Source organism: Podarcis filfolensis (assembly GCF_964270895.1).
Source record: "Podarcis filfolensis genome assembly, chromosome: 10".
Classification (NCBI taxonomy): domain Eukaryota; kingdom Metazoa; phylum Chordata; class Lepidosauria; order Squamata; family Lacertidae; genus Podarcis; species Podarcis filfolensis.
The window spans coordinates 38,485,765-38,510,501 of record NC_139612.1 but is presented as its reverse complement, the minus strand read 5'-3'; the positions used below and the strand labels follow the sequence as shown (position 1 = coordinate 38,510,501).

Below are 24,737 nucleotides of genomic sequence, written 5' to 3'. Positions count from 1 at the left end.
TGTGGGGGGACTTGCAATGGCTTTAAGACAGCCACCACGCTCCCATGTCAGGCCAAAATAGGAGGGTGGGGGCTCTTTTAAAGCCTTATTCAAAAGCACTGTTTGAAGCAGCTGCCCCTATTCTCCTTCATTTAAAGGAGAAGCAGAGTGACTGCTTCAACTAGTGCTTCTCCTGTAAGTGAGCAGGTGGGTAGCAGTGATCACATGTAGGAAAGACTGTCTTAAAGCCTTTTCATGTCTTACAAGACTTGCCTTTCAGGGTCAATATACAAATTTCCTTACACCAATGGGAAAATTTAGAACAATTTAAATTAATGGGAGTTTAGCTTCACCTTATTACAATTTTTGAAATTAATATTGAATTTTTCTAGAATTTACGTAGGTGAAGCAGAACTAGATCCTAATACGATGGTTATAGAAAAAGTATATTCTCCTTTATGTGGTATATTATGAACCACAAAAAAACCTTTAAACTATCAAAATGAGATGATTGGGGGCTACATAGAAAACAAGGCTTGCCTGTTCAGATATAAACTACCGGTAAACCCAAGCAAAGTAGTTAAGATACGATGTGCAAATAGGGGAGGAAACTATAACCATTTGTTAGGCTTTGAAAACCGTTTTTTTGCTGAAAAGCAATGGGTGGTTGGATGAAATACTTAAGGCTCTGCAAAATCTTTCATCATTGACTCAATCTTTAAATATTTTACAAGGACCAGAACAGGTTTGATAGGTCTCTTTTAACTTTCACAGCATTCTTTAACTGAGTTTCTGCTACATGATTACTTTTCTTTTAAGTTCTCTGTAAATAAGGGTGAAATTCTGCCTTATAGGCATAGCTTTGCCCCAGGGTAAAGCCATACAAAGTCCATGTAAGTATAACATCTCTGTCCAATCCAGTGGTGTCCACCTCGGCAATTGGTTAATCATGGTACAGTGGTACCTTGGTTTGCAAACAGTCTGGTTTGCATACGTTTTGGATTACAAACATGTCAAACCAGGAAGTATGTGTCCTGGTTTGCAACCTTTTTTTGGATTACAACCCATTTTTTTGGGATTACGAACAATTTTTTTTTTTGAGGCCCCAATTTTTTTGGCGAAAGTGCGCCTTAGGTTACAACCTGTTTTGGTTTACAAACGGACCTCCGGAACGGATTATGGTTGTAAACCAAGGTACCACTGTACTAGGTTTTACAGTGACTGTTTTGAGCACACATGAATATTATCAGCCACACAAATATGAGGTACTCATATTCTTTGCTTTCACATAAGCAATTGAAAATTTCAGCTTTTCACAGAGCTATTTCTGGATGTACCGTATTTTTCACTCTATAGGACGCACCTGACCATAGGGCGCACCTTGTTTTAGAGGGGGAGAACAAGAAAAAAAAATTCTCCCCCTCTCTGCTCAGCGGCCCTTCAGCGAAGCGGCAGGAGAAACAGAGCCCCTTCCATTTCTCCTCCCGCTTGGCTGAAGCGGCGCTGCTCAGCTCGCCCTCTCTGCTGAAGCCAGGAGAGTCTTGCTCTCCCGGCTTCAGCAAAAGGAACCCGAAGCCTCCGGAGCGCAGTGGGACCTCCTGCTGTGCTCCGGAGGCTTCAGGCGGCTATCCCTGAAGCCTTCGGAGTGCAGCGGGAACTTATCAACATTTCCTTCCCTGTTAATTCCCCCATTTCATGTGATCTTGCACAGGACAGAAAACCCACCTCTGGAAATCTAGCAGAATTTAGCAGAAGCTTATTGTTTCCGTAACAAAATCTGTTTGCAGCCCCTGAAACCTGGAATACCGTGGGAGTTTTACACTGTACGTTTCCCATGGTTTTCATGGATCTGTCTCACCACTCCTGAAATGGAAGTGTTGGATGGCATTTTGGCATACTTTGTGATGAATCATGGGGAAACAGAAGTGTGATTGCACAGAAAGGGTGAAGGGTGGTGACATTGTTTGAGGACATTTGCTGCTGTGTCACACCACACACACAGCTGTGAGTGAAATTGAGTATGACATGGTGGACTATCAATCAAAAAGCTACAATTCCAACAGGTACTGCAAGGTAAAAGGAAAAGTAGAAACTGGGGCAGAAATGCTACCATTACATCCAAAAATACGAATGCAATAAGCTCCATGTTTGTATGCATCCTTAGAGTGTGTCCCCAAATCTCTCCTTCGAAGTTGAGCCACCTGCCATCATGGAGGCCATCATTGAAAGCCTTGCCCCCTTCCCAAAGTGGTTCATGGAGGGTGAGGAAGTTCAAGATCCAGCCTGTCAACCAGATTCTGTGCCCCACACCTAATTTACATCAAGCAAAGGTAATACACCAGCTGTTCACCTTTCTAGAAATAGTGTGTGTGTGTCGTCTCTACTTGATATGTTTTGATGGCTTTTCAGCTTGGCTATTGTAATATGTAGTACATGGGGTTGACTCTGAGAACAATTGTCTCTGAAAATGGCCTCAGGTGACAGATGCTACAGGAGCAGGAAGCAGAAACAAGCTGCTGGAGAGCAGAGTTTTGTGTACCCAGTGCCCTCTAAGCTAACTGGCTGCCCTCAGGTACTAAAGACGACAGCGCCCTGTCATCTAACAGACAAGTACTTATTTCTTACCCGATGCAAAAGATATAGTTTAAGAAGCAACAATGGAGCTGGAGCAAAGGTTTTGGTCTACAGTCTTAGGATGAGGAGAACATGGACTTCAGGAAACATGGTTCACTGGTTCCATCTGGAAATTGGGGACTAGGTGCTCCTTTGCATCTTATTTGCATGAAGAGGCACCATGATTAAAAGGAAGCAGGACCTTGCTGTTGGCTCTGTGCCCAACATCACACCCGCTCTCTGGGCTCTGTCCTGATCTCTGCACTTTTAATAAGAGTCTAAAGGTGGATGTATTTGTGGAGGCATTTTCCAGGGAAAAATATAGGAAAATTAATAAGCACCAAATTTTTTTTTTTCAGTTTGCAAACTCCAAGCTTGCCTAATATTGCATTTGCAATTGGTATACAATCATTGCTATTAATGAACTTAAGTAACAATTTTTTTTCTGCAGAAAAACGAAGCACTGGGATATGTAAATTAAAGAAATGAGAGGAGAACACAGATTCTCTTCAAAGTCTAGATTCAAGAATAATGGACAAAATGACTTCTCAAAAATTTATGGCAGGCACACACACACACACACACAACGACATCTTCCCATACCATCTGAGAATGTGAACAACAACAATAACCAGCAACTCTTTCACATTCTGACTTTAGGTATTATTTTCAACAGACTACATATCCCACATATAGTTTGTGGCTTCTTATCTCCTAGAAAGGTCAGTCTGTAGAGCAACCCCTGAGGAAAGCTGACTATAAAGGGGGAGTCCCCTTCCAGACCCTTTCCTCTCCAGCAAGAAAGAATAGAGAAATAAATTAGATGTTTGGGTTTTGTCTGCAGTAGTTATACCTTCTTCTGTCTCTTTTCATAGCCTTAATACCATTTGTGGATTACATCATTCAATTTCTTCCTTTTAGAACTATCAAATTTGGTGGGTGTCCCTGTTTATTTCTAAATGATTACTATAACTTCTTTCTGGACTTTACTGCTCCCAATCTGGATGGCTCCCCTTTGCTTCAGGTTTCTTTTTTTTAAGTTCTTGATCACAATTCTAGTTCATACATGCAGACATACATATATGGTCATAGGGTTTCAGGAACTCATATCTTTTATCAAGAAGCACTGACACCTGTTTCTAAAAATACATTTTGTTTTCTCTTCGATGCAACATTTTGTTGGTTCATCTTGAACTGAGCATCAGAAGTCAACGTGGGAACAGAAACCAAATCTAGCTAGAGGCTGTTTTTGTGTGTTTTTAATACCGAAACAGGTTCATCTCTTAGGTGGAGCCAATAGAACAGCTAAAAATAAACTTTAAGCGCCATGAAGGAGTTGGCATGAATTGGCAGAGAGAACATGAACATGACCCAAGCATTCCTTAGCACAAGGATAGCCAATTCCTCCCTCCCTCCCTCCCTCTCTTTCAAATGTGATGGATGAAATCTATAGATCATCTATGTGTGGTAATAGGTAAAAGAATTGGCTGGATCCCTAGATCCAAAGCATGGAGCACTTTTCAGTAAGAGAACCCCAGCAGAGTTTAAAGTCATAAAATGCGTAGCGACAGTGAAGCGTTATGAATATAGGATGTTTGACCCTTTTAATATCCCATTTAGTCTGAATAAGGCACTCTCCCCATTTCTACCCCTTTTGCAATGAACAGACCATTAGTAAGTATAAATACTTTACATACAAATTCCAAAGGTCAGATTCATGTGTTATTCCATGCAGCAGCAAGAGGAACACAGGTAGAAAATTATTGGGTTACAAAATACAGAAAAATATTTCTGAGCATGTGGTCTGGGTTTGAAGCGATCAAGCCAAGACAAGTTGCCTGGTCAGCTTCACATAGTAGAGGAAAGTGAACAAAGGAAGCTTTGCTTCCTTCCTCGCTGGAGGTGGCACAACATGGCCCAACTGAGTCTAGGAATACAGTTCTGTGGTCTTAATCCCTTTTTGCATTAACTAGCTTGTTAGTTATATTTGATTGCCATTTCCTACAAGATGCACAGTGTCTTTTTCCTTTCAGAGATCTGAACAGGGGGTACTACAACCCATAGCTGGAAAAGATGTTCCATGTGTCTATTATGGGAGTGTCAATGGTTCCCTCTCATACCCCTCCCCCCCTTCCTCAATTGCCTTGGAAAAGAGCAGTACAGTGCTACCTCGGATTACAAACACTTTGGGTTACAAACACTTCTGGTTACAGACTCCGCTAACCCGGAAGTAGTACCTCAGGTTAAGAACTTTACCTCAGGATGAGAACAGAAATCGCACACTGGCGGTGTGGCGGCAGCAGGAGACCCCATTAGCTAAAGTGGTACCTCAGGTTAAGAATGGTGTCAGGTTAAGAACGGACCTCTGGAACGAATTAAGAGGTACCACTGTAATGTCAGGTGCTCAACTGGCTGCAAACAGAAGCAAGGAGGGATTGTCCAGTTGGATTTTAAGAAACAGACTGAGAAATAAAGCAGGAAGTCCCTGATTCAAGTCATGATTCTGCTATAAATTCACTGGTGTCAGAGCAGCTGCTTATGCGTCACCAAAACAGAAGACAAAAGAGGGTGTGATCTGCATAATATTTGAATATGCAGATTTAGAAATAGTGTTTTTTTTTATAAAAATGGCAGTACATCTCACCATGGTGGGGAAGACTTGGACTGGTTGACCTTTCTACTTGCTCAGTCTGCTGTTCAGGTGCTGTTGATGGGCAAGCTCAAGGGCCTGGCTGCTTTTCCTACTAATAGTTATTTATCTTTAAAACTAGATTTGGACTGGGCAGTCCTTCAAATAGAGGTCTGGCCTTTGTACAGTAGGCTAGATGGTCACTCTAACCTTAGCTGGGGTACCGTCTCTCAGCCTGAAACGCCATCTTTTCTAAAGAGATAATAATATTGACCTAGCTTACAACTTTGAGAGGTTGAATTGTACTAATGTATGTGAAATGCTTTCAATACTTAAAAAAAAAAAAAGCAAACTCCATAAATACTATCATTAGATCACCTTGGAAAGCCAAGGTGTTCTTAGTGTTCTGGAAAATGTAATAAGAAAAATAAAAGTAAAACAATCTAGCTACCTTGAAGTGCACTTGTGAAGGTGATAGATGTTTGCACTCTTAACATGCCAACAGTTTAATTAACAAGCAATTAATAAGAGTTAGCACATTTAATTGGTGGTGCTTTGTTTTAAACCAGTGTATCCCTATTAAAGTAAACGCTGAGAGTTTTAAAGGCAGCAGCATCTCTGTGAAACAAACTGCATTCAATTTCTACTGCCTTTAGTTCCATTGACTTCAATAGAATTAAAACAGTATTTGCATCATCCTTTCCCCAAGTTCTGATGTGGCAGAACTTTGTACTTCATTAAGCAAAAATAATGTGGTTCAGGATAACAAATTGCCAACACTTTTGTAAATTGTGTGTGGAACGTAACTGATTCCACCAGTCATTGTTCCAATGTGCCGTGTGCGTCATTTGAACATTCTGGTATGATGGATGATACAGACAGAACTAATGTGCAACACAGTGTTGATTACATGGGTCAGCTGGGCATCAGTACCTACCCAAGGATTTCCTCAAATGCTGTAACTCAAACAGAAATCTTCTCTTAAAACTATTAACCCTGGAAAGGAAGCTCCCACTGTTTCAGGGCAGGGGAGGTGAATTTTCATTTTGACTGTGGCATGGGCAGAAGGGAAGGTTTACCAACTCCTTGATATTATGCTTAGAAGCTCAGGGGTGGAGTGACCCAAGAGAGGGTGTTTTCTGAGGCAGCCCCTCAGTTGTGGCTTTCCACCCCCACCTGCCACACAGAGGTGCATTTGGCTTCCTCACTGTATGGCTTTGTGAGAATGCTGAAGGTACACCTCTTCACCCTGGCCTTTGACCCTAAAGATTGCAATTCTGTTTTAATTCTGAATTTTAAATAATATCAGGCTATACTAAGCTCACTTGCTTGGTTATCTCAACTAGGCTAAGAGGCACAATATGAGTTTCAATGGTGCCATCCTTACAGGCTCATGCTTGTTTACTGCCTTAAATATTGTTACGTGCCACCCCAGTCTCTGAGTGGTGTGAGATTCCAGGGGTCCAAGCACTTACCCAAGGTTCATGTTTCCTTAGGAAATGAAGCACAGCAGAGAATGCTATTTCTTCCTCCTGCCCGCTTTCCACAGCAGGCTCCCAGTGAGTAGAGAAATCAATTAGCAGCAGCTCTTCATTTCCAGCTATCATCCATCCATCTCCTCAGCCACCCCTTCCATCTGGCTGCCTCACACCTGGTCTAACTGGGTCACTTGTGATGTCCTCATCAGGCATCTTCATAGAGGATTCTCAACCACTTTGTCAGCAGCTGGCATGTTCTATCAGGCCACTGGCCTTGCTGCTGGTGTATCTTGTCGAACAGGAGGCTTTGTCGCTGCTCCCTTCTCTCAAGCTGCTCAAGGAGTGCTGCTATCCTTCCCTTCATTTTGGCTCAGGCACACCTTGCTCTCAGGCCTTTTCTCCAGGAAACACAAATCCCACTTCTGACACCAGTGTTACATGCCACCCATCTCTGGGCAGTGTGAGATTCCAGGGTTCCAGGTATTTACACAGGGTTTGTGTTTCCTCAGCAACTGAGGCACAGTAGAGACTGTGGTGTCTTTATGATATATGGTTTATATACAACCTGAGCCTACAGTGGAGGGGCTTTTTTAGCATTACACTCCAAAAGGGTCTTGTTTCTCACATTGCTGCTACCTTGGATCCAAACTTAGCCACACTATGTCCTGATGTCCCTTCTCCAGCTTGACACGTTTAACAGACTGACACCCTGTTCTCTCAATCATGCCACAGCCAAATGAAATCATAAAAACTTTCTCCTAACTAAAACTCTGTCATTGCCTTCTGACTAACGATCTTAGAGCTCAGGAAGGGACTTCTCCAATTTTCTGACTGACACAGAGTCTCTGCTTTGCTGATGTCCCATATCTCAAACAATTTCCTGAAAACGGAAAAACTGGTTCAGCCTGTATTTTGACACTGCTAAATTCAGCTTCTGGTGGCTCATCTTAATACTCCAAGCATTGGTTAAACCCCAAAACTTAATAAATCCAGGAATTTTTGGTGTCTTGCACCGACAAACTCTGGCACCAACAAACTCATAACAATATGTTGTTTCCAATGGTAAACATCCCTGCAGCATGTAGATAAGTGTCAGATTTCTCACACATCTCATTCAGTTTCATAAGCATTACTACTACATTATTCAATATTTTCTTCTGAGCCAGCTAGTTATGAAAGGGAATTGTGTAACAGACAATGGGAAGCAGCATTCTCTACTAAAGGAGACATGTCGGGTTGGTGAGTCCTAGAAAGGTTTCCTAGAGCTGACTGGATTCTGAGAAAGCCATTTCCAAGCTTGGGAGGAGCAGGTGGTGGCCTCTCAGCTCCAGGCAATATTTGAGGGGAATTTGCTAGTCTCCCAGGTCCTAGTCCACTCAACAAATATAAATTGTGTACAGATAGAGCATATGGACATCCCTTTCTACCTTTCATCCAGACAAGCAAGAGACATTTGGATCATGAAGGATGGCTGGTGTGGCCTAGGGGAGGTGGGGCCTAGGGGAAGGTGTTGGTTGGAGGCCTGAAGTTCCCTCTCCCTGCCTCCTCTCTCTTGCCCTGATTGATATAAAAATCTGTGCTTCTACCATGCTTTACATTTAGTGGCAATTAATATTGGGAGAAAAGCTCCCATAGGTTCCCAGAGTTCCGGCTTGACATTCACCTTACAAACAGCCACTTATGTCCTTTCTAGAGTCAAATCTCTTCACAAACCTCTCCCAAGAGATCCAAAGATTTAATCTCAGGATGACAAAATCCCCTTATAAAGCAGTACACTTCCCTGGGAAAGAGCTAATGACAGCAGATAGTCTTTCAACAGCACTGCTACAGACACCATTATCACCAGATGAATGACATGAAGAACATGATGTTGCTATCTCTGTGGACTTCATTTCAGAGAGGATATCAATACCAGTCTTCTACCCGCAATGCCTCCCCCCCCCCCCCGACAAAGTTTCTGGAAACACAAGAGGCCAACCCTTTGTGTGAGAAAATAAAAATAAATATTGCTTAGAAGAGTGGCTGCAGGGAAACCTGAGAGGTGCTGAATTGGCTAAATAGCAACATGGGAGACTCAAGCTTCCTGTGTTCAGGAATTTGTTCATGTTTCAAACACAGCCATGATGCCAACAGCATTAGAGAAAGAAAATTTTAGAAAAGATAATAATCTAAACTCACTAGTGCACCACTAAATGTCAAGCTTCAGCTCATCAGCCAGTTTTGAGATGGTGTACAAATCGTGACTACAACAGGCATAGGTAAACTGCCACATTTCAATTTAACACCCGCCAATCCCAGTAGAGGCAGAACTTTTGGATCACCCACAATCAGTGCTGCAGTTGCTCTAGAGCAGGGGTCAGCAAACTTGTTCAGCAGGGAGCCAGTCCACTGTCTCTCAGACCTTGTGGGGGGCTGGACTATATTTTGAAAAAAAGAGGAAAAGAGAATGAATTCCTATGCCCCACAAATAACCCAGAGATGCATTTTAAATAAAAGGACACATGCTGATTCCTGGACCGTCTGCCCTTCAAATGGATCAGGAGTAGGGAACCTATGACTTTCCAGATATAGCTGGACTACATTTCCCATCATCCTTGTCCATTGGCACTGCTGGCTAGAGCTGAAATGAGTTAGTGTCCAACAACCTCTAGGAGGCTGCATGTTCCTCATCCCTAAAGTAGTGGACTGTCTTCTGTAAAGTAGGACACATGACTACTTTGTCGATTAGGTGTTGGTTCCAAGGTAGCTGAGACTCTGAACAGGAGCACTCTTTTTAGAGATTGGGGACACATTGCAATATTACACTGTGTGCTTATAATGCTCACAGTCTGCACTTCAAAGGCAGAATCAGTGTTATATACTTGCCTTAAGCAGGACTGGGAGTAAAATGTGAATTAGAAAAAGAAAGGTCTTGTCACCTTCAGCAAATTATGGCATGCTCTTTCTTTCTAGAGGAAATGTTTTTCTCCACCCCAAAACATTAGTTCCCTCTCTTATCTCTGAACAAGGTGGGTGTGGACCTCCTTTCCTCTCTAAAGCTCAACCCAGCGATACTTTTTGGGGAAAATCAGCTACAGAATATCAGCTACAGAATATCTCATCCCTGCACTCCAAGTTAATGCACTCAGGAAAAAAAACTAGCTCATAACTGTTTCTCTTTATCAACCTTAAGTTTGCACTGTAAAAAATGCAAAGGAATATGTGTGTAGGGCATGCCTCTATATGAGCCTCACAAAGTGGTTAAAGGAGAAATGGCTAACCTTTTCTGGCCCAAAGATTGCATTCACCTTTGGCCAACCCTCTGAGGGGCAGCGGCCACCCCATACAAAGGTGAATCTAGGGGCGCCCCACCAGCTCAGTCACACTGGGCACAGAGCTTCTGAGGTGTCGCTGCTGGTGCTGCAGCTATGAAGTTCAACAGAAGATGAGAGGTAGCGGGACAGATTTTGGTGTTGCAGAGGGCGCCACTGAAATTTGAGGTCCCAAGGTTTTGCCACTTTTGCAGACATACTCTCAGGCATGTACACAGTTCCTACTCCTTAACTAACCTGTGCAGATCAGCTAGGAGGTTGTCATAAAATGATGAATCTGGTGACTAGGGAGGGAATGATCTGCCTCTCCCTCAGAGTGCTGGGTTGCATGGAGAAATGTAAACCTCTCTTACCACTTCAGCACAGTGTTAAATTTATTTGTTAATGTTTTGCTGCACCCAAAATCAGTGGGTCCATAGGCTATAATTTTCTTTTGGAGGGGTGCCTGATCCAACTCCTGCCCCAGGACACTGTTTAACACTCTTAGGCAAGGGCATTATAGGATACGTGTTACCTGTTAAATAATCTTAAAAATGGGTTATACAATTTCAGAATGGCAGACACTCTCCAAGTATTGTGGGATGGTGATGTCCACCCATCTGCCATCTTAAGTGTGCCAATGACCTTCAACACACCATTAATCACACACAAAGTAAATTCGTTGAAACTAAGGACTTTATTTCAATGAGTATACAGTCGTATCTTGGATCCCAAATGCCTTGGTACTCAGACGTTTTGGCTCCTGAACACTGCAAATTTGGAAGTGAGTTTTTGGGTTTGTGAACATTCTTTGGAACCCGAACGTCTGATGGGGCTTCTGCGGCTTCTGACTGGCTGCAGGAGCTTCCTCCAGCCAATCAGAAGCTGTGCTTTGGTTTCTGAACATTTTGGAAGTCGAACAGATTCCATTCGACTTCCAAGGTATGACTGTATTTAAAGGGATACCCAATGCTCAAACACACTTGAAAGAAAAGGATGTGGTTGGGGGCATCCTTAAGGCACTGCTCTCCCTTGAGAGCATTTTCACAGGGTGCTTAGATTTTTAATGGGGAAGAGAAAGCGGAAGAGGACTCTTTGTTGTACAGATTGAAGTGAGCCTTCTGGCCAATGCATATTTTTACATCCATATATCAAGCCTGACGTGTGAAATTGCCCTTACAATGAATGTGAGCCTCTGCTACTGATTTTGTACATGAGTCAATATTGTTAATGTGGGAAAGAAAGCCAATTACTTCCCGTGGGGGTGGGGAATGCATTTTTTCACCAGTATAAACCGTACACATGTAGGAACTACAAAGCTGTAAAAATGGCCTTATTGGAGCACGACATTCAATACAGGATCTCAGAGCAGCTGTCTTATTACATAAGAATTTCAGAAACACTTGAAAGAGAAGTTGCTGAATTACAACTTATCACTAAACTGAAAACTATGGAGAGACCTGGTCTTAATAGAGATATTAGATTCCTGTCTCATTACATATGCTAATCATCTGCATACTATCCCTTGCTTTTTCCTGTAGGACTAATTGCAGTCATTAACAGTTGTCAACAGGTTTACCATACCAATTGAGTCAATCACCCATCTCCTACTACCCTCCTGAGAAAAACCCCACTCCACCCTCCCACTATATATAAGGGTCTGGCGACTTCTGTTTCAGTGTATCTGAAAAAGTGTGCATGCACACGAAAGCTCATACCAATAACAAACTTAGTTGGTCTCTAAGGTGCTACTGGACATTATATGCACACACACACACACACACACACACACACACACATATATATATATGTTGTTTTGTTGTTGTTGTTTAGTCGTGTCCGACTCTTTGTGACCCCATGGACCAGAGCACGCCAGGCACTCCTGTCTTCCACTGCCTCCCGCAGTTTGGTCAAACTCATGCTGGTAGCTTCAAGAACACTATCCAACCATCTCGTCCTCTGTCGTCCCCTTCTCCTTGTGCCCTCCATCTTTCCCAACATCAGGGATCAGGGTCTTTTCCAGGGAGTCTTCTCTTCTCATGAGGTGGCCAAAGTATTGGAGTCTCAGCTTCAGGATCTGTCCTTTCAGTGAGCACTCAGGGCTGATTTCCTTAAGAATGGATAGGTTTGATACACACACACACACACACACACACACATATACATATACATATACATATACATACATATATCGACTGCATCAGACCAACACGGCTACCTACCCGAATCTGGAGCAGTGCATGTGAGTTGAATTGTCTTAAAAGTCTGCCCAGCGGCAGCTGGCGACCATCAGGGCTGGCAGGGTGGGAGTCAGGTATGCCAACAGTAGGTGGAGCCTGGGCCAATGATGGGTAGAGCCAAACAATTCCAGTTTTGTCTCCATCCTCCTCCCTACTGAGTTCTGCAAGGCCAACACTGAGACTGAGGAGGAGAAAACTGATAGCCAGTGTCATTCGCTGGACTGGATGCCAGTAAGAAGACAGGCAGGCGGGAGCTGGATGAGGGCAGCCTGAAGTTGTTAGGGCAGGGCCACATTTGCCTCCACTGTGTATGGCGATAATTTTCAGAGGCTGTTGTGGCAAAAAAGGGGAGAAATACAGTCATGTGGCACCGGCAAGACTGTCCTTTTATTATGACATAACAGAATCACAGAATTGTAGAGTTGGAAGGATCCCAAGGGTCATCTACTCCAACCCTCTACAGTGCAGGAATCACAGCTAAAGCATCCATGACAGATAGACAGCCAACCTCGGCTTCAAAACTTCCAATGAAAGAGAGTCTGCCACCTTCTGAGTGAGTCCATTCCACCTTCCAACAGCAAGTTCTTCCTAATGTTTAGTCAGAATCTCCTTCCTTGTATTTTGAATCCATTGATTCATCAGATGTACCAAGCATTCACCTTGGATCTTGTAAAGGTAAAGGTAAAGGGACCCCTGACCAGTCATGGCCGACTCTGGGGTTGCAGTGCTCATCTCGCTTTATTGGCCGAGGGAGCCGGCGTACAGCTTCCGGGTCATGTGGCCAGCATGACTAAGCCACTTCTGGCAAACCAGAGCAACACACAGAAACGCCGTTTACCTTCCCTCCGGAGTGGTACCTATTTATCTACTTGCACTTTGACATGCTTTCGAACTGCTAGGTTGGCAGGAGCAGGGACCGAGCAACGGGAGCTCACCCCGTCGCGGGGATTCAAACTGCCGACCTTCTGATCGGCAAGTCCTAGGCTCTGTGGTTTAACCCACAGCGCCACTCATTGATTCATCAGATGTACCCAAGCATTCACCTTGGATCTTGTAATTGTCTGTTGATGTCTTCTGGGCCTCTTCCTCCTCTTCTCCAGATTTTATGGCAAGTCTCAGATTGGAGCAGGGCGAATCTCTCTCTCTCTCTCTCTCTCTCTCTCACACACACACACATTATTGTATATGCCATCAAGGGCCTTGTAATCGCCCAGAGCACTTGATCAATGTCAATCAACTGCTTCATGACATGTGACAGACCCTTATGCTGACAGGGAAGGTGATGTGGAAGGGAACCCGCAGAGGGTGCAGTGGGCTTCTTTAATCCACCTCTCCCTCCCGTCTCCATAACTTCCCTCCTTCCCTCCTTTCTTTTCTGCCCGCCTGGCAGACAGACAGACAGCGCAAGCCTCCCTCTTGTAGCCTGGTGGCCTGATTCTGCTCTTGAGAGCTCCATCTCTCTGAAGTTCCCCAGGGCTTCCCCCGCCCTGGCAAAGAAAGCCTCGCAAGAAAGGCGTGTCCTCCTTGTCAGGATTGCTGCTGCTGCTGCTGCGGGAGGCAGCTCGGAGCTATAAAAGCCCTGCTCAGAGGACGGCTTGGGCTTCACTCCCCGCCTCTGCTTGCTGCGAGAGCACCGAGGCCGTGCAGAGCCAAGCAGCGCCGCCGCCGCCGCCGCCTGCGTGCCTGGGGGCAAAAGAGAAAGCGAGCGAGCGGAGACGCGCAGCCACCGAGGGCGCCGGGCAAGCCCAATGCGCGGACTAGGTGCCTTTGCAACATGCAGGAGCTACACATCAGCTAAACGGAGTTTGCACGCCGCTGCTGGGGCTGGATTGCAGCGCTCTCTTTCCTTATGAAGAAGGCACAAGTGAGTATCGCACGGGGGAAGTTATGCGCTCTTGTGGTATATATTTTTGCACGAATAGGTGGCGGCGGCGGGGAGATGGTCTCCTCTCCGGATGACTCAGAAAAGAGCAATTGCTCAGGGAACTCGGAGAACCCGCTCTTAGGCCGGAGTAGCGCTGCCTTCCTTCCTCGGGCACTTGTCTCAACTGAGAGAGACCTGCCCGGGGCTGTCGGAGTGCACGCTGAATGCTGAGCTGACAGGCTTCTGAGTCTGGGGAGTGTAGCAGGAACTCTTAACTTCCTGCACGTGGATTTGGGTGGCACAGACATGGAAGTCGTCTCTGGGTTCCCAGCAGATGGGCATCGACCTATAGCGCTTGGGATGTGCTGATGATGAGCTAGCCCTCTGCCAGGTTGCTCTGGCCCAGAAGCACTGCGTCCGTTGCTCGCCAAGGCGCCTTCCCCACGACAGCGCTGTTCCCGAGTTTCGCGCAGCGAGACGCTGCCCTTATCTGTTCCTTCCTCCTTATCTGCACTGTCCTTTGTGCAATTTCGAGGGAAAGTTCCTTGCTGCACTGATAGGGCACTATTAATAGATGATGTATTACAGATGGTGTGAATAATGCACACACGAGATAAGCAGGTTTGCAAGCAGGCGCACGGAACCTGTCCCCACTGAAATTTTGCTGGGAGAGAGACATGCTGCTGCTTATTTCTGGCTTGCAGCAACTTCATTCAAACCTCCCGTTCTGTGCGCATCCCTTCCACGTACACTTGCATCTGTCACCACCAATACACTTCCATTTCTCTCTGCTTGCCCAGCCTTGCTTAATACATGGCTCTGTGCGCTTATTAGAACCCTCTTCCATTATTGCTTCCCAAGTTGCGCCCAAGTGGCGGGTAGTGTATCTTACATATGAAGCAGAAGGTGTTTGCAGAGATAGGAACCAGAAAATAATTGCTCTGGGATTTATTTTTATTTTTTTATTGCTAATTGCAATAAGCTGCTTAAAGTGTGACTTAAAGGGAATGGGTAGTGTGCAGAAGTTGTGTCTACTTTCCCTTACTATATGACACTTGGTTTTGTTTAACGTTTTCACATAACTGGTTCTTTCCTTTCCCCACCCCCTTATCGCAAAGCTGTGCTTACTTTCCTGCCAACTTCCTTTGGTACCTGCTGCTCTCTTGGCTCATTCCATTTTAGGTCTTTCATGTGTATCTAATAGGGGAAAGGATGCAGTGGATGCAAGAAAGGAAATAAGGTGGGAGGGGGAAATCAGGAAAATTCACTTGGGTAGATCAGTCCCTTGGTTGCTCAAGAAGAATGAAACAGGGAGGCTCTGTATTTTATGTGACACTTAGCACTCAATTTTGGGAGCCTGAGATCTTAGGCACCCTGAAAGATTTAATACCTATTTGCAGGGTAGATTGATCTCTGACAGTCTTTGTAGTACTGTAGTACTGGAAAGTAAAAGTCCTACAAACTTTGGCTGTTGGGGGGTTGGCCTTTAATTGCCTGGTTTGAACCCAAAGTGCAGAGTTAGGCTGTATGCTGCAAACTTCCAGGTGTCTGAATCTGCTTAGAACTAAATGAGCACTCACAAGCTCTTCCAAAAGCTGGTTGCAATGTAATGAGGACAAGGGATTTGCTTTAAAAATAAAAACTTTAAACGGCAATGCCGGCTGAATCTCACTCCTAACTAGAACTTGAGTCCTTTGGAAAAGGAAAGTTTATTTTTAATGTAATGTTAATGTTAACATTCCAGATTCCAGCAAAGCTGACATGATAGATCTCATCCGATTAATCTGAGGAAGGAGGCAGTTAGCTTTGGTGCTCTGGATCATATGGCTGAGCTCAGGAGTTCCTCATGGTGGCCTGTGGCACCGTTTTGACTTATCAGAGAAGCATCCATCAGCCGCCACCACACTCTCAGCCTTCTTGCGAGCTGGAATTCAGTTTCAGGGATGTGGTCAGGCTGAGAGCAATATTTTTATTTTTGTCATTGGAAAAAATGGAGGGTGGGGGCCATTTGCCGAAAGATCTGTTCTCTTCTTGCTGAACAGTGTTAGATGTTAATCTAAGCCGAGAAGGGCAAAAACAAATGTCTGATTCCTTTGGAGAGATCAGAGTAGACGAGGCTTCAAGCAAGAAGAGGAAGTGCCTCTCCCCCCTCTCCCCACTTTAGAAAAAGTAACATTCCACACTCAAGGCAAGTGGAAACTAATCTGGTGGTGATAGTCAAGCACACCTGATTTCCCCCTGCTCCCTTTGTGTCATGCAACAGAGTGCGAATGAAATGTATTAAACCAGAGGATGTTTCACCTGAGGTGTGGATGTAGGTTGATGTTAGTAGGCGCCTGCCTTTTGACCCGGGGAGAGGGGGGATTGTACTGAATGACCTCTAGGTGGCTTCAGAGTGTGATGTAAGCAGCCACTACATCATTCTATGTCAACCATTGTTTTATACCTTTCATCTTGCTTCTGTAATATGCCCTATTGTTCCTGTCACATTTTTACCCAATGGCTTTTTGAAGAAAAAAAAGGAGGGTGAGAGAAACAAGGTGGATAAGCGAATAGCTTCTGCTACAAGGTCTTTGCATTAGGAATTTGTATTAAATATTTCAGGTCAGATTTTCAGCTTGATTCCAAAGGTCTTTTCTTGGAAGTAAGTCCTGCTGAGTTCAGTACTGAGTTCAGTAGGACCTAGTTCGTAGCAAGCATGCTTCGTATTGCAACCTAAGGTTCTAATGCTAAGCATGCTTGATGGGAGTAAGTCCCACTGAACTCAGTGAGACCTGTGTATTTATGAGCGGCTTTAAAAATAAAGTTTTTGAGCAACTGGTATGACTTACACAGAAGATCACCAGTTTTGTTGTTATTATGATTTTTAATCCTTAAAATTCATTATAGGACATATGCCAGATATGAACATGCTTATATATACAAATATGTGAGTATATCGTAACGTGGAAGTTTAACTCTTCTATTATGGTTAGGGGTACAGTTAGAAAAACAGATGCATATGAATAAAGTAGTTTGATGTGCAAGAGAAGAACTTCATTTATAACAGCCTTGCTGTGTAGTTTGTGACCTCCCACACTTAAAGGAAAGAACCAAAGTAAGCTGGCACCACTTTTATCATATTGGAAAACACTTTTCATAACTGGGAACTGAGCATGTATGTACAAGATTTTATTATATCTTATGGTCTTTACAAAAATGTCTTTGTAGTAATGCCTTTTAAATTAACCATGTAGGATTCAAACATTCAGCTACTCATTTACAGTAAGCACACTGATGTAAGCACATTGAAGGATTACTTGGGTGAGAGGATTTGCAGGATGATAAGTTTAGTAAAAGAAACACTAGTACAAGAGGCAAATCTATACAGTTTTGACCCTATCATTCAAAACATTGAAGTTCTCACAGTAATTGTTGGAAACGTGTTTTAAGAAAAAAAGGGGGCAGGGGAGAATGAGTTTAGAAAATTTTGGACTTGCAAAAAAGCCCCTATTTTTACAGCTTCGATTCTGCAGCTAGTATATTGGGAGAAGTGTGTGTGTGTTTTAAAAAGATACTGCAGCGATTGCACCAACTGTATGTCAGGCATTGAAATATGAGGGATAATAATGAATTTGGTGATAACTGCCCAGAGCCCGTCAGAAATTTGACCTGTTGGCTAGACGTGCAAACTTTAGGAGACCTTAGTAGTGGAAAAGAGCTAGAGGCAGAAAGAATACAGCTTTCTTTTGTTGAATGCGTACATTCATTGCCAGCAGTTATATGACCTTCAGGGCTTCTCAGCGAGGACAGTCCTGGTAGTGCAGCATTCTTGCTGTTGAAGAGGATCTTTGGAAATAAGCAGGCAGTGCAAACCATACCAGAATATTTCCTGAAGGAGAGCAGAAATAAAGGGAAGATGATATTTTCACCACCACCACCACCATAATCATTATATCTTGCAAGACAAACCAAGACACCCATATTCCCATACCACTTGGAGGACTTGTGCACTTGATTCAGAAGCCTTCTTAAAGGCCCAATTTTTGTGACAAAGCAATCTTTGCTTTGGGAAATGAGAGCTGCACTCGTAAAGGGGCAGTTAAACTTACTGACCTGGTCTGGATCTAGACGTGTCCAAGATGTGACTCAGCTTTTTGTTTAGTCGTCTTAGTCATGTTTGACTTTCCGTGACCTGACCCCATGAACCAGAGCATGCCTTGGAAACTCTCACTTTCTTCTCAAATCTTCTCCGTTTTTATGTCCATGGAGTTTTCTTGGCAAAATACTGGAGTGGATTGCCAGTTCCTTCTCCAGGTGGATCACATTTAGTCTAAACTCTCGGCTATGACCTGCCCGTCTTGGGTGGCCGTGCATGGCATGGCTCAGAGCTTCTTGGAGTTATTCGAGCCCCTTTGCCACGGCAAGGCAGTGATCCATGAAGGGGGTGATTCAGCTAAACGTGTTGTAAACTCATAATGTACAGGGAAATCCAGTAGGGAAAGACGGGACTCCACAGCACCATCTGGTGTCACATTGTTATATCGCATATACAACACATATAAAACGCTTTCTCTTTACCAATCTAGCTGAGTCCCTGTAGTACTGAAATGCCACTTTGTTCTCCTAATAGCCTAATAATAAAAAGAATGCCTGGGGGCGAGAGGCAGCACCCCCTTGAGAATCAGAGGAGAAGGTTCAAAGATTCAATGATTATGCCCAGATGCAAAAGAGCTGAGCTGGAAATAAGTTTGGGCTTTGATTTCAGTTTCTATGTGAGCCAGAGTGAGACACCTGACTTTTGCAGGCATAATCCTAGACCAATAAAGTGTGATCTTGGTGTCTGGCCATTTGTTTGTATGCTTATGTTTAAAACTCAGTGACAGTTTCTTCCCTTAAAAAACAAACAAACCTCTGGCTTGGTTTTGCAGGGCTTGGTTTGGACCAGCAGTAAGCTTCCGAATCTTTTTTCAGTATCGGTGCTTAGGTTTTGGAAAAAGCATAATAGTAAATAAATGTGTCTTTAATCGCTGCTGAGGGAATTTTCCTTGGAATTTGTGGCTGCAACCAACCCTCCCACAGTTCAGAGGACTTCTTGCACCCCAACTGTCTGCACAAAATCTGTGATCCTTTAGCAGGGTTCATTTCTTTTATAACTCCAGCAGAACCCCATTATCTAATTCAGGCACATGTTCTTGAAATGAGTGTTCTAACACCTTATGCAACATTTCAATGATGGATGAGCCATGATAGACCTGAGAGTCTAGTGCTGGAAGCTTGCTGTTGTTGTAGCTTTTGCATGACTCAGCAATGCATGGTGTTATTCCATCTTTATACAGTGCCATAGGGGAAGCTGTTATTCCATCCAGGAAACCAGCTCAGGAGTTGTACAACATAGGATGCATAGGTTAAAATTGAACGTACATTAAAAATTGGCACCTGCTACAAAGAAAGCATATAAAACCAGTTCACATTCTTTCTGTTGGATGCTGTGGGGCAATGCCACCATGAAAGAGAGACAGAATAAATATTATGTTGAAGGAGAGCTTCATTTCTGCACATCCTTCCATTTACTTAGCACGTCATTTTAAAAATGCCTATCATTTTAATTAAACTGATGAATTTCTTATTTTAATAGGGCACTTAAGGGGCGTATCTGGCAAATAAAAAAGAATATTTTTGATCCAAAGTCTTTGTAATGACCGAAACTTGTATACGTGTGAATATTAGTTCTTTTATTAGTTAAAAAACTCATTTGGAAATGAACTGAATAACTGCTGGAGGGGATGTGTATGGGGAGCATAGAGATGTAATCTTCATTGAATAATTGATTTTAAAACTGCAAGCATCCACAGGTTGTAATTCTCAAGCTACTCATTTTGGCATTGATCCATGAAGGCCATCAGGTCTGCTACTAAGAAATTAGTTGGAGATCTGCAACCAAGGTTTCTTAAAACATGAGTTATACTGGCTAAAATGCTTTCTTGGCTGCTTAGAATAACCTCTAAGGTATGTGGGGAAGATAGGAGCTGAACCGCAATGGTTTTGTTGGGAAGACGTTACTGTTTCAAAATACAGTTTATAAGTGATTTGATGTGAGTAACTTCCGTTCTATCACGTTCAAAGAGTTTGTCTGCACTACTGCTGGCCTGGGAATCATTTCTGTGGCTTTGGCGTGCAAGAGTTACAGCTCATTTTTCTGTGTCTTGTCTTTTCATATATCCTTCCCTCCTACCGAGGCTCCCCTCTGACTCCTTTTTGGGATATACAGGGTGGTATTCAATGCTAGTCCTCCTCAAAGTAGACTCATTGATGTTAATGGACACAACTAACTTGGGTTCATTCATTTCAGTGGGTCTGTTCTGTGTTGGACTTAGTTGCATAAAACCCACTGGGTTTGCATGACAGTAGCTGGCCTATCCTCAGGCATGCTGGATAGAAGCATCTTGGCTATTTCATACCTAAATCAAGTTTAGTGAAAAGCAGTGTGTGGAGGGAAACCAGGAAAATACAAGGTGGGACAGAGGTGAGACACCTTGCATTCTATCATTTTGTGTGTGGGGAGAATGGACAAAGGTGTTAAAAGGACAACAAACTCCTACAGTGGTAATTGCTTTTCCATTGGATTCATGCAAAATCCATATAGCTGACTCGCAACTTGCACAGTGGTTATGTTCCAGGGGTGGTGCATAAAGCCGAAATCATGTATAGTCAAAAGAACCCTGAAATTGCCCCCTGCAGGGACCCCTCCCTTTCTAAAGCTGGTACACTGAGCATGCCTTGCTGCTGCTACCTCACCCCAAGGTGGAGAGCTTTTAAGGTCTCCGCTTTGCTTATTGGGCTTTTGGAAGCTCTCGTGCAGACTGTGGAAGGCTCATGGGCAAGGGGGATGACCCTGTGAGAGCTTCCCTGAGCCCAGTAAGCAAGGTGAAGAGCCTAAAAGATCTTCCTGTGCCTTGCATGCATTTAATTTGTGCCATGTCAGCTGGCCAGACTCCAACCACATAAATCTGCAATACAGCATGTTAAAGGCGCAAAAGCTGTGAGTCAGCCATACATATTTTTTAGTGACCTAAAGTGGTTAGATAAATGCACTCTCTCTCTCTCTCTCTCTCTCTCTCTCTCATGATTTGGGGTGAGGGACATGGAGGTTTATAAAATGATGCGTGGCTTGGAGAAAGAGAAGGCGTTACTCCTCTCTCATATAACGCTTGAACCTGGGATGATCCAACAAAGTGGAATAAGGGAGCATTCAAGACAGACACAAGGATGTATTTACACAGGGCAGAGTTAACCTCTGGAAGTTGCTGCTCAGGATATGGCATCTGCTACCTACATAGATGGCTTTTTTCAAGGGAATGAGAAAAAAGTGTGTGCAACAATGGCATACAATTCACTTCAGAGGGAAGGTCATTCCAAAGCCAGGGAACCACCATAGAACCAGCTCTCTCATATTCCCCTGCCCTTCAAAAACCATAGAGTTCAGTGGCAGTGCCATTAACACCCAGACAGGTCAGTTCAAAGGAGCTCCTCCTCCTTGAGGGTTTCCCAGAGGCATCTGGTTAATTAATGTGGAAATCAGGATCCTGAACTGGATAGGCCTTTTGGCTGATCTAGCAGACCTCTTCTTGTGTTCTTATTACTCTGGGATAGCATGGAGAGTGGCAACTGAGTAACCCACCTTTGGTTATGAGATATGAGGAAGCAGTAGTTGAGGTGGACATCAACATCTAGGTAGATGCTGTAAATGCAAGGCTAAACAAGATTCCAAGAGTGTGCTATTGATGGCTCTTTCCGAATCTTTGTGACTGGGTGAGGTTTTTTTTTGTTTTGTTTATCTAGTAATTTCCCAAATTCTGAGTCAACTCCTAGAATTGGGTCAGGCTCAACAGGTTGCTGGGAAAGAGAAGGCAAGAGAAAAGGTACGCTTGCTCTGTTGGCTTAATTTAACTTGGGGACATTGGTAAATTGCTTATGTAAACCACTTAAGGTTTTTAAATTATTAAATTAAGTGGTGTAAAAACTGCATAAATGAACAAACAGGATCAAGTTGGCACTGCCTTTTAAAAAATAATCGGATTACTCAGTTTAGGGGGAGAAGAGGACAGGTGTTGCCAACTGGGTTGAATATTCTTCCATTATTCTTCCAAATAGCCTACAGAGGTTCATCCCAGCTTCTGCACTTGGGTCCTGTTTGCAGACTTTCCATGAGCATCTGGCAGCCCTTTGTGAGAAGAGGATGCTGAACTATATGAACCTTTGGCCGGATCCAGCAGGGATCTTTTTATGTTCATCTGCTGGGCATCCAGAGGAGGGCCTTCTTTGTTGGTGGTGCAACTGTGCAGAATGCTGTCCCTGTTGAGATCAGAGCCAGATACCAACAGTGCTGTGTTGCTACGATGCGAACCAGTTTAGTATTTCTTTGTAAATGAGGAGTGGTGTAAGAATCATTTCAATCCATCAAACAATAAAATTCCCTTAATGGGAAAGATCAGAGCAAGGGTTTGCGCTGAAGGTTGGGAGATGGGAAAAGGCCAAAGTGATAAGCTGTAGAGCAGAGTGACCAACTCACAAGTTTGAGGGGCTCCTAATCAAATTTCACTGAGACTCAAAGACTCTTATCCATTTGGTGGCAGTTGGTAGAAAGGTGATTGTAAAATCAAAGCCTGTTCATTTGGCCCCCTGGGTATGTTGAGCACATGAAAGGCGACGGCGGGGGGGGGGTGTCTGTGTCATATGTGTACATGACATATGCACATAGGTTGTGTGCCTGCACAATTGGGAAAACAGTCAGGCAAACTGCCAGCATTTATTTTTATCTACTTGTCCACTTTTGATATATTTAAATAGAGCATATTTATTTATTTAACTGTGTTTATGTAGCTGCCCTGTAGCAGGAGTTCTCTGGGCAGCTCCTGATCACATATATGCATTGGAAGTCAATAGTCGAATGGATGGATGGATGGATGGATGAATTGGTAGCCCCGGTGTGGAAAAGTTGGTGAATGCCTGGTGGTCATGAGAGCACTTGGGATGCATTCAGGGTCACAAACCATCTGTAGGGCATCACATTGATTATCCTCACTGTAGAGAGTATTTGGCACAGGATGTTTTCCCTTGGCTGCATAGATTTGAGTGTCCTCACATTTGTGGAACAAACCTCTCTCTCTCTCTCTCTTACACACACACACACACACACACACACACACACACACACTTTCCTCACCTCCACTTATGGATGAAAGGAGACAACATTGTGTAGCAGAAATATACACATAGAAATCCTATGAACATACAGTTTGAGCACACACAAGGATTTCACAAATAGCCAAGTGAGCAGATGTTGGTTGGGGGAAGGACTTGCTGCAGTGACGAGGCTCCTCATCTCTTCCCCACATCATGTGTGTCCACTGTATAAGTGTTGTGTTCTTGCATATTTTCTTTTAGTAAGAAATATAACAATGCTCAAGTCATTTGTTTTCAAAGCAGCAAGTGTGTATTCAAACCATGCTCCTTTCACTAACAGTGCAATCGTACACATGTAAGTCCCAATTTGTAGACATGCATAGTAGGATTTAACTCTTTGAATATTATTTCTGACTTAATCATATCCCAAAGACAAAGAAACAACGAAATAAATTTGGATTTTTATCTTTTTAAAGAATTTGTTCTTGTAGAATAAATAGATTTTTAAGGGGGGAGGACCGTAAGTGTCCAAAACCCACAATATTTTCACCATGTGTTCCATTTAATGTGCCAATAGTATTGATGGTAATGAAATGCTAAGCTGATGAACGACCGTTGTTGTGCTTATGGATGTATTAATGGATTTGTGTGAGTTTTCCTGCCATGTCTGGCTTTTCCCGACATCACTTTTCTCTCTCTCCAAATCCTTCCTCACGTTTCCCACCCTGCTGCGCTGCTCCTTGCCATGGCGACTCACACTAATACTTCTAGAAATTGTATCTCCTCAGGGATGTTCCTGCTGACCTTGTTTATACTCTGAACATCCCTAGATTTTTTTCTGTTCGACTGACACCTAGATTAGGAATTGTAAATGGAATTATATTGTGTGAAAACAGCAATTTCTTGTGGTTTGAAGGATTGTGTTTGAAGCTTAATAGAAGGGAGCCCAGGGTGCCATTGGTAAACAGATGTTCAGGTTTATTGAAAGGTTTGCAACAGAATAAGGCTGAGATGAGAACAGTTGTAGCACGTTGTATAAAAAGGAACTGACCTGTGAAAATTCTAAAACACTGTTGGGGAAAAAGGAATGACTTTATTCATTACTCTGCTGTATATCTAACTGAGAATATTTTTTTTAAAAGTTCCGCTGATCTAATATTTTCTATAGTAGCATCTGGTGCATATCAGCAGTTGACTGTGTGTAGTCATCAAATTTGTATCCCTACCTCACCTAGAAGGAATGCAAGGTGGCACACAACAATTCTCCCCACAACAATCCTCTCAGGTGTTGTTTCCACCTCCCAAAAAAATATTCCGCTTTGGTAATATATAAGAATTGCCATGTGTCTCTCTGCGTGAAATCACAGAGAACTGCTGACTGGCAGTACAGTGTTACCTTGGTTGTCGAACGGCTTGGCTCCCAAACAAATTGGCTTCTAAAAACCCAGAAGTGAGTGTTCCGGCTTGCGAATGTTTTTT

General features: G+C 43.5%; 1 protein-coding gene across 3 annotated transcripts in view; it reads left to right on the top strand.

Moving 5' to 3' along the window:
- Positions 1-13,630: 13,630 nt before the first annotated feature.
- The window catches only part of KITLG (KIT ligand), an 81,647-nt gene continuing 70,540 nt past the window's right edge, over positions 13,631-24,737 (top strand). For 2 of the 3 annotated variants that reach the window (XM_083573492.1, XM_083573491.1), the window contains exon 1: positions 13,631-14,093. In XM_083573492.1, the coding sequence (XP_083429618.1) occupies positions 14,079-14,093 (15 nt within the window). In that variant the 5' untranslated portion in view covers positions 13,631-14,078. The remainder of the gene's footprint in view (positions 14,094-24,737) is intronic. The other variant, XM_083573493.1, reaches the window with a different exon arrangement.